Source organism: Crocodylus porosus, unplaced genomic scaffold (assembly GCF_001723895.1).
Source record: "Crocodylus porosus isolate Cpor-Errol unplaced genomic scaffold, CroPor_comp1, whole genome shotgun sequence".
In the NCBI taxonomy this organism is placed as follows: Eukaryota; Metazoa; Chordata; order Crocodylia; family Crocodylidae; genus Crocodylus; species Crocodylus porosus.
Genome location: NW_017728931.1, coordinates 123,891,961 through 123,903,176, shown reverse-complemented (window position 1 = coordinate 123,903,176; position 11,216 = coordinate 123,891,961). Strand labels below are relative to the sequence as shown.

General features: G+C 44.7%; 1 protein-coding gene across 1 annotated transcript in view; it reads right to left on the bottom strand.

The window, feature by feature from the left end:
* Positions 1 to 11,216, bottom strand: part of FBXL13 (F-box and leucine rich repeat protein 13) — a gene marked incomplete at its 5' end in the record, with an annotated part of 190,279 nt that overhangs the window by 174,629 nt on the left and 4,434 nt on the right. Inside the window, one exon of the mRNA XM_019543969.1 lies at positions 2,143 to 2,246. Within this exon, the coding sequence (XP_019399514.1) occupies positions 2,143 to 2,246 (104 nt within the window). The remainder of the gene's footprint in view (positions 1 to 2,142; positions 2,247 to 11,216) is intronic.

Genomic DNA, 11,216 nt, shown 5'->3' with positions numbered 1-11,216 from the left:
TGTTATCTTTCTTATCAAGAGTTCCCGGTAATCTGCAAACTGCAAAAGCTTATATGAATCGCTCGGAAGCAACTGTCTTACCCACCCTGTAAATGCTGGGTAACATGATATCTGCATGCTGTAACTGAATAAATCAATCAACTCCACTGCCTGCGCTCTTGCCATCAAAAGCGTAAGTAAAATAAATCTTTTGTGAAACCATCATGCTGTGTTTAAATCATCCTGACTCCTGTTCACTGTTATCACCCACCTGCCCGGTCATAAATCCCCCTCCTCGCGCCAAGCCGGTCAAGCCGACCCAGGCTCGCAGGTCAAGGGTTCACCGGCGTATGGGGCGCGACAGCACCATGTTCCTGATCACACCTGCCATGGCCAGAGCACATAGTTTCCTAGCAGGGCTGCTTCTGTTGTGGCTGCAGTCACCCAGGTACTGCTCAGCTATCCCTGCGTCCACCTCCAGCTGGAGGTGGGGGAAGCTAAGCAGAACTCAGGCAGATGCAGCCATCCTAGCAGACCATCCAGCAAGCACAGGTGGGAGCATGGTGTGGCAGGCTGTCCTAGGCAGAAGTGGGTGGGGCTCAGTCCCAGGCAGAGTACCATGGGGGCAGCCATGGGCTGGTTTTAATCAATTGGTGGGTGTCAACAAGCTGGGTTCAATCAGTTGGCAGGCCAGATCTGGCATGGAGTCCATATTTTGCTTGCCCCTAACATAAAATATGCATTATGGCAGGAGTGGGCAAAATGCGGCCCGAGGGCCAGATGCGGCCTGCCAGGCCATTCTATCTGGCTCATAAGGCCCCTAAAAAATGTAAAGAATTAATATTTATCTCTCCTGGGCTGCCTGTCATGTGGCCCTCGATGACTTGCCAAAACTCAGTAAGCGGCCCTCTGCCCAAAATAATTACCCACCCCTGTATTATGGTGATCCTGATGAATAAAAATAGCCATTTTCTCCCTTTACCCCACTTCCTGTCTTTCTCTACTCCACCAGGCTGAGAAAGGATTCTGGTTCTTGATGTTTTCCTACAATGTTGTGCCACAGGCTTGTCTACTACATACATGAATGGATCTGTAGATCTGGAAAAGTTCCAACTTCTATAAAACACAACAGCCCATCTAGTTAACAATACAGGTAACTATGAGCGTATCAACTTACTACTCAACTGTCTGCACTGGTTCCCCTGAACTCAAGATTTCTGCTCTGAAATTCAAAGCCCTCTATAGAGACTCTCTTTGGGATGTTCAGAAATCATTTTCTCATGAATATGATCTCATATGAATGACAATGGAATAATGAAAATATTCACCTAAGGCTCATGAATGAAGAGAAAGAATTACCACAGACGCTGAACTTATATGACTGAATTAATCCACCAAAAAGGTAAGCCATAAGGCCTTATTATATATATAAAACTGGATGTAAAACTCATTGTGGCTGCCTCATATTAAGCTATTCAGATGCATACATTTTCTTTCACTCGCACACAGACTCACAAACTATAAGCCAATCAAGCTATTTCTCCTACACACTAGCACAGAAGTAAGAGAGTAAGTGGGAAAGACACTCACACAAACCTCTATTATGATTTTTATTGTTTTTAAGTACTTGCAGGGCACTTATACACTATTGTGACAAGTTTTAAATATAATTATTTTTATATTTACATAGTCAGGACCAGTCTACCCTTTGATACTGATGTGAATGAAATTAAAACCTAAGACTGTTTTTCCTTACTGTCCTGTCTATATTTAGAAAGACATTGAAAGTAAGGCTATAATTCAACACAGGTACCTCAGCCGGTGTAAAACTATATAATTTCATTGACTTCAATGAAGCTGAGGATATGACTCAAATTGTTCATCTCAAAATTAAGAGTTTAATAACTATATGCTGCACAGAAATGTATTAGGTATAAATTACATTCTGCAGACATTTCATAGAGACAAAAAGAAAAATATACTGTATGTTTCAATATAAAATGTTAGTATTAATCCCAACCTATTTATAATATGTGCACCATTTATAGTTGTGGATGGGAGATATTTGTTTTGCAAGCTATGTATCAGCAGGTGGAACATTACCATTTACACTAATTTCAATCTTTTGAACTAAATAACATATTCAGAATATTTGATACGTACCATAAAATAGCATCTAATCCTTTTTCCATTATTTCTCTGATCTTTTCTTCTAAAAATTTAAGTGGATCTTCTGGACACATAATAAATATACCACATAGCAGAGCCTGCAAAAAAGAGTAAGTTAATAACTTTTCCATGTGTAAAACTAGTCATTAATAATACTAGAAAAAAATAGCTTTAACTAACAAACAACATATACTTTCCTTCTTTGTTCCTTTATGCTTTTGTTACTTTTATTCCATCTGTATTTTGAATGCCATTATATATGTATCAATATATTTCCATTGATTCATACATATCTATAGATGGAAAACCTTTACCAATAGAAGAAAACAAAACATATGCATTTCTTAGGACCTTACTTCCAGAGATATCATACATTTTTTAAAGCATTATTAAATTATCACAAATAACCCTGTGAGGTAAAGTTGATATGGAATTAGGCCTCTCACCTTGAACAAATATTATATTCAACAAGTTTTCCCTTAATAACACAGGCAAATGAGAGACTCATAAGGAATCCTGTGCTTATCTGTATGACAAGAAACTGCTTGTTTAGACTAACTTTTCAAAGATTACACCAAACTTTGTGAACAAGCCGTAGTACACAAATAAGGTCAAATTCTTGCCACTGCATGCACACTGGAATATGCTAGAAAACCCTATAAAAGAAAGGAACATCAAATGTTCTCATTAAATAGCTCCCTCAAAACTGGAGACAGATTACCCTTCTGCACATACCCTAAGGTAGTCTGCTGTTGATACTTCCCCTGTCTCGCAGTGAGAAATATAGTGCTTGTCATTAAGAAGATACCATTTGTCAGCAATATCACACAGGAGTATCTGAGATATCTAATTTTAAATGTAGGAAACACTTTGGTTAATTGTTTTTTTCTAATCCCTTCCCCCTTTTCCCAATGCAGGTAATGCCACTATTCTTCATATCATACAAGGTTGTAACTTGACTGCCACCTTTGATTAAACCTGCTATTCTCATCTAAACTTTGATACTATTTCCTACATAACATTTCTCAGGCCTGCCCTATGTTCCATGAGCACACCACCAAAAACTGAGGCCCTCATCAAGTTGCAGCCTGGTTATTGCAAACTTCTGTCTTTACTACTGCAATCCTGATACTTTCCAGTTCAGGGATGTCAAACATTCAGTTCACAGAACCATGCTGTCCAGTGGGTTACTGGAAGTTGTGGGGCATGGCCTACCACAGAATTCAGGGCCCCCAGACCCCGATGGACATGGCCATTGGTGGCAGCCCCATGGACCTGCACTGCCACCAAAAGAAGACCCGCACCACCACAAACCCCTGGACCTGTGCTACCACCCCCAGAAATGTGCTGCCACCTGATCCTGGACCCACCACAGTTGCTGCAATCCCTATGAATCTAACCTGTAGAAGGCCCTGTGGTCCAGATCCAGACTGAGGTCCAAGGAGAGTTTTATGTCCTTGTTTTAATACACTAAAAATGCTACTGTTGATATTATCTTCCTGGATTGTTACTTAATTGCATCAACCCCCCTCCTATGCCTTTCTAGCTTTATCTTTACCATCAACATATCAAAAACATTTCTTGTTTTTATTTTCAAGGCCCATCTCACCTAGTTACTGCAGAAAGTTACCATGTCATTGACCACCTTTCCTCGGAGTGTCTATCCTACCCAGTAATCAGGTTCACAATCAAAGATTCTGCTAAAATGTTTCTTCTAGATTACCAATTATTCATGGGGGGGGGATAGATGCTTACTTATCTTCTTTCACCATTCCTTAAGACTTGCTATTGTCACAAAATGCAGCCAGCTGAACAGAACTAGGCAGGTGATGAGCAGTTCCTCTTCACTTTCATTTTTCTTTGTTATTCTCCTAATTGGTGGTGCTCGACCTTTTGGCTATGCAAGCCAGAACAGTGCCATGAGACTGATCTTCAGGCTGGATCTCTCAGGGGGTCAGCACATGAGGTTGGGTCCAACACCATGTGGGCCCAAATTGGGCCCCATACCACCCCAGGACCACACACCAGATCTGGCGCACAGGGCCATTGAAATCTGGAAATTTGGCAGCAGGAGAGTGGCAATTAACTCTGCCACTGTTTCCCCACCACCAAATTTGCAGACCTGTGGGGAGCCCAACAGACCAGATGACACAGCTCTGTGGGCCAGATGTAGCCCATGGGCCAGGGGTTGAGCATCCTACCCTGAATAATAAAGAAACAAACAAACTATGTAAGTAACAAAAGGTAATAATCATCACCATTCACCATTCCCACTCCCAAACAATTTGTCTGCTAAACTCTCAACCTTGTAGATCAGGAACTGTGTCTTCATCTGCCCGCACCCAACACAACAGCACTTTGATTCTGACTTTTCTATATCAGCGGTGTCCAAGATTTTCCTCCTTTGGGTTGGACGGACAGAGCGCAGAGCATCCATGGACCAGATCTGGCCCCAAAGGAAGGGAAGTAGGCTTGGCCTGGCCCTGATCCAGCAGCACGGGGAGAGGGGGTTGGCCTGGCCCCAATCCAACCATGTGGGAGCCCCATGGACCAGATGCCATGGCTCTGCAGGCCACATTTGGCCCATGGGCCAGAGGTTGAGCACCCTGGTCTATATCATTATAAAACAATAATGCTTAAAGCAGAAATAATCATGGCAGTTGTATATTGATTTGTAGCCATTAAATATTTCACAAGTACACAATTTATTAACCTGTCCAAACTGAAATAAGCTGTACCAGTGCAAATAGGATTGAATAAAAAATCACTATGCATTATAATCTCTCTTTAATCAATAAAAATAAACAACCATGAATTACTCCAATTTATACAGCTTGAATAATATATGGTAAAACAATGGACAAAATTATTCTAACTTTAGTGTCTATTTCACCTCACTAGAAAAACTGCAGCCTCCAAAATTCATCCAGATGACAATAACTGGGTAAACTAAACATCATAAACAAGGAATAAATCCATCGCAACTATAACATAAATAATGTCCTTTTAAGCAACAGCTAAATAAGCAGAGAATATAATGAATTTCTCCACATGAATTTTCAAATTAATCTTTCCTCAACGGGACTTCTAGGCTGTTCAAATACTCCCTCTGTTGGACTGAGCCCATATGTTCTGCTAAAAAAATTCTAATTTTCATAGTTTCATGCTCTATTTCCCACTCTCCTACTTCCCGAATATGCACACCTTTTTCCGATGGGATTTTAATAGCAAATGGGTACTACACGTGCAAAAAACTGACCAGAGGAAATTCAAAATATGCAACCAAACAGTGAACTCAGCCTAGCATAAATTTAGTTTATTTTGGAATTTCTTTATTTAAACAAAAAATAAAAAGCTGTATACGGACTAGGCTGTTAGGCCAAATTCTTAACATCTACTTAGGTGAACAGTCCTGGATGATGATGGAACCCAAGACTCAAATAAGAACAATTCAGTCTAAATGGTACACAGCTTGATTAGTTCTGGTAACCTCCTCAAGATTCTCAGCAACATGGTGGAATCCTGTTATAGGAAATTGACTAGAGATCAATAAGGTTATAACCTGGGAAATGCATTATTCCTAATAATACTAAACAACTAAAATTAAATAAAAAGTCACAAACAAAATAATTACCTCTTATTAAGCTTAACATTCCCTTGGCTAATCAGATATTAAACAATTCAAAATTATAAATACAACAAAAATGTCAAATTAAAATCAAGTTAATACAGAAATAGGCTAATTCTTATGCAAACATTATCTATTTGGCTTGCAGAATCATTTCATCTGACCCACTGGTTGTCTAACAGGCTACTGGAAGTTACAGGACATGGTCTGCCACAGAATTCAGGGTTGCTGAATCCTAATGGACATGGACAACAATGGCAGCCACCCAGGCCCATATTGTCACCCAAGTGTAACCCTGCACCACCACCCACTCCAGCATATGTTCACTTATTGATCAAAAATTGTATGCACATTTATTTGTTCCTTTACATTTAGAGTGTTAATATGAATTAGGCAGGTCATCATCTGAACCTATAAAAAAAAGATTATATACTTACAATCATTGAGTTGCTTACAAATTCTTGACCTATGACATTCTTTCAGATCCTTAGGAAGGTTAATAGCTCAGAAAGATAAATAACCAGTGACTGTTTTGCTGATGCTGAAGGATATTTTGTAAGGCATAAATGAAAGGTGCCTAATTCCTATTTACTTTCAGTAGGAGTTGCAGAGCCTAACTGTCACTTGTGCCTCTGAAAATCACTGAAATTTTAACCATTATCTATGGGGTCACCAAGCCAGGTTCCTCTCCCCATGCTGCTGGCTGGCAATTCCCCACACCTGCAGACTACAGCCTACAAGACTGCCCCTTTGGGCTAGGGACAGAAGTTACACATAAACTGGTTTAAGTAATCAGAAACTGGTTTAAACCTATAACAGAATAGAAGTTCTGTGCAAATAAACAAGTTTCAAAATGGCTGAAACTGGTTTACGAGAAACCTGGTTGAATGTAGTATTAGACTTAATTGATTTAGATCAAACTGGTTTATGAAAATTCTGTCCCAAACCTATTTCTAGTTCAAGTTAAATCAAAGTCCCCTAGCATCCCAGCATTTCGCAGCACTGGGCTGGGCTGGGATGTCCGCTCCAGAGACCTGGGTTGGCCTGCCCCTCTGCTCCCTAGCTGGAGCAGTGAGGGCTGGCTCACTGGGCAGCTCACTGGCCCCCCCAGGGAAACCCCTGCTGGTGTCTGGGGCCATGGATAGGGGTTAAACTTCCCTTCCCCCAAGTACAGAGCTAAGCTGCACTGCATTGCCCTGCTTAGTGCTGGCTGCAACTGTGGACTACAAATCCCAGAGGCATCTGAAAGCAGGAATAAGTGATAAGCAACCCTGCAGAATCCTGCTGCTCTCAATCTGGATTGCAAATCCCAGAGACCCTGGGGGCAGCAGGAAGAGGAAGTGAACACACACCCCATGCTGGCTACATGCCAGAGAGCCATGCTCTAGCACCCCCCAGCTTCTGGCTTGAGCCACTGCAGGCATGTGGCTGCCTTTTCTGAATCAAAGATGAATCCGTGTATTTGCTTATTGGTTCAGTCTTTGCAGCTTAAACTAACCTGAAAAAAACTGAATCAATTCAGATTTGAGCATTTTGACTGTCTGTACTTAGCCCTGGAGTTTAGCCACAACTGTGAAAATGGAATAAGTATTGCAAAATTGCTCATTCTTCAAGATTTCTATCTGTACTTGTTTCACTAAATCAAAAAAAAAAGAACTTTGATGGAGACTTCCCCAATGTATCTGAGAGAAAAACAGGACTCTAAGATAGTTTACATTCTGACAGCTTCTCATGTGGTTTGGGCAGATCAAGGCTCCTGTGATGAGGGAGAGAGTGGGCTGGGGCAGGCGCTGCCCAGCCTGGGGGGGTGGGAACCAGACTGAGACATGAGCAGCTCATCCAGAGGGGTGGGGAGGAGAGGAGAGGGAGCAGCTCCTGCTGCTGCACACAACCCTGGGGGGAAACTCGGGGGCATGTACCGCCAGATCTGTGTATGGGGCAAAGGCGAACTGCTGGGCTTTTCCCAGTGCACGGGGCTGGGCTGGGGCTATGCTTGAAGTGAGTGGCAGTGGTATGCAGCCCTCTCCTCCCAGCACCACTGCCACCCACTCCAAGCGCAGTCCCAGCCCTGCCCCGCCCTGTGCTGGGAAGAGTCTGGCACCAGCCCTGGCCCTGAGTGCACAGCAGCAGCCCGCCCTCACCCCACACACAGATCCAGGGGGCACACACCCTCCATGCCTCCCCCAGGGGTCCGTGCAAAGGCAAGAGCTGTCCGCTCTTCCCATCCTTCCCCCAGACAAGCCAATCACGGCTCTGTCTGCTGCCCCACCCCACTGGCTAGGCAGCGTCTGCCCCAGCCCCACTCCCTCCCTCACCACAGAAGCCTCAGTCTTCACCCCTATAACCTTGTCCTCTCCCTGCCCCGTCCCCCACACAGACTTACCAGCCAGACTCTGTTCTCCAAGCTGCTGGGCTGGCCTCATGCATGCTGCGGCTGCACACATACACGTGGCATTTATCAGTGACATTACTGGTCACATCAACCAACAAAAGCTGATTGTCGATAATGCCAATTTTCCTTTTATTGGTGCCGATATGATATGGATCGATGTGTCGGTGCACCTCTATTATTTAGTTAGTTTATAAAGATGCATATCTACCTTGCCTTCTTTTAAAACAACAGCAGCAATACACATACCTTGACATACTATCTTAGCAGTTAGTGCACTTAAACAGGAAGTAGGATATTTTCAATATCCTACTCAGCTCAAGTGGAATCAAATCCACAGACACTTCCTACCAAGACAGCACCCTAACCAGCAGACTACAGGCAAGTTGGGTTTACCTTCCAGCTCTTCTGTTGAGGCTATACAACTGTTCAAAAAGGAATGCAAGATTCATTGGATTAGAAGGGAAGCACAAAAGGAGCATGACTGTGAGCTGATGGTTAGGGTATTCCTCTAAAAGGAGGAATCTGTGAGGCTTTAGTCTCTAATCCCAAGATTGCTTTATACATTTTACATAAAAAATGTAATTGAATAAAAGGATAAGTAATCCTGGAAGTATACACCATAATCCTGACTCAGGCATCTTGGAGCTCATTTATACCAGGTCAGAAGTGGGTCTGTGAAGGATGGTACTGAGCATATTCAGCGTTTCTCATCCCATGGGTTGTGACCCAAAAGTAGGTTGCAAAAATATATAAAAGGGTCACAAACAAATTTTAGAAATAGATTCTCCGTTAAAGGAGAAAAATGTGGGAAACCACATTTTCCCTTGCAGGCTGACAGAGTTCCAGGGCGCCCTCCCCACCCCACACTCTGGTGGGCAGGGGGCAGCAGGTTAGGAGTGAGGGGCACTGGGTCAGGACTGGCCATTGATGTTTACAAATGGGTCCTGGTACAAAAAAAGTTAAGAACAATTGCTCCAGAGCAGGGGTTTTCAACCTTCAGAATCACTGTGCCACCCTCCACCCCAATGGCCAGACATGGAGCAGTGTACCCCCAGCCGCCAAGCGGGGTGGCGGGGTGGGGAGTGGTTCGTGGCCGGACACGAGTGGGGAGGGGCGTGGTACGCAGTCAGATGTGGAATGAAGGCAGCTGCTATGTGCAAGCTTCTCCCACCCCCTGCATCCAGCTGGGTGGGTGGCACCTGTGCGGCAGCGTAGGATAGTGCTTGGTGGTGCTCTGTCCCCACCTGCATACCCCCGAGGGCCTTCTCAAGTACTCCCGGGCATATGCATACCCACAGTTGACAACCCCTGCTCTAGAGCAGAGGTTTCCAACCTGTTGTCCATGTGCCTTTGTGACTATGTCTAAGGAGTCTGAAGAAGATGACCATACTCAATCAAAAGTATGTGAATACCAGTGCTGTGCAAAATGTTTGCGTCTGTTTCATTTAGTTTTGGAATGGGGCATTTCAACGGTCAAAACACTGAATCCAAAACAAAACACAGGGCTCTGAAACGTTTTGGAAATTTTCGGAGCTGTTTCAGAGGCGGGCTTGCAGGGAAAGAGGGAGGGGGAGGACTGGTCTGATATTGACATCTGTAGCTGGCCAATGACAACGATTTTTCCTTGACATCCCTTCCAATCCCAGTGCTGGAGAATTGAACTGGGAGCTGTGGAATCAAACCTGGAGCTGAGGGAATATTCAGGACCCTGAGCATTCCCCCCAGTTCCTGGTTCAATTTCCCCAGCTCTTTCCTGAGGGGTGCGGGCCCCCAGATGACGCGGTATGGCAGCAGACTGCCACTGCCAGCTGGTGATAGCAGCAGCTCTGAGTTATTTCCCCAGCCGGCAGCAGCAAGTTGCTGAAATCCTGTATAGATCTGGGGACCACGCCCCCTGGGAAGAGCTGGGGGAATGATCAGAGAGCTGGGGAATCAAACCAGGAGCTCCAGCTGACAGGTGGATCAGCCCCAGCTCTGGGACAGCGCACAGCGCCCTGCCAAGCTACACTGTACCAGCATGATGGTGCGGGTGCCAGGTGGGGGGATGCAATCCCCATTGGCCTGAGCTGTACCGAGGTACTCTGCCATGAGCCCTCAGAAGTTCCAAGAGCCAATGAATGAGGGGCATTTTTTTTTTTAAAGCTCTGCAGTCACCAGCTGTGAAGCATGTGGATGACAGCATGTTGCTGCTGCTGGCTGGGGCCAGCGCCAGCACCCAAGTCTGCCTGGAGCAGCCCGCACCAAGTACCAGGAAGAACCCAGTGCTGGCACTGGCCGCAGGCCCCAGTTGGCAGCAGCAACATGCTGTCATCCCGCTTGCAGATCCGGGGGCCTGCACCCACTGGGAGGTCTGCGGGGTTGTGCCAGACTCCTCCCGGGGGGAACGGGCCCCCGGATCTGTGCATGGGATGACAGCATGCTGCCACTGCCATCAAGTGATACTAGTTTTACTTTGAACAGTTTGTGGTACAGTTTCCCAGAAACCCCTGCACCTGTCTCCTTGAAACCTGACACGCATCATGGCCTCAGCAGGGGCTACTATCCCTGAAGTTTTCATCCTGCTCTGCCTTCACACTCACACATCATGAGTTTTGCTTTCAACAGTTTGAGGTGCAGTTTCCCAGAAACCCCTGCACCTATCTCCTTGATCGGCTGCAGGCTTCATGGCCGCAGAAGCGGCTAGCATTCCTGCAAGTTTCATCTGAATCAGGCAAAAAATTACGAAGTTTTAGGTAGTTTTGTGATTCCCCATTATAGCCTATAGCCAAAACACTAAAACACCGTAGAAATTCCGAAACAGCTCTGAAACAAGTTTGGGCCAAAATGAAATGGGACAGTGATATGAAACACCGAAACGAATCACTATCCCTCCAAAACGCTAAATCCGAAACAAAACAAAACACAGCCATTTTGGACAGCCCTACGAAACACAGAAACGAAACACTGTCCCTCCTAAATTTCATAGACATTAGGGCTGGAAGGGACCTCGGGAGATCATCGAGTCCAGCCCCCTGCCCAAAGGGCAGGAAGTCAGCTGGGGTCATAGGA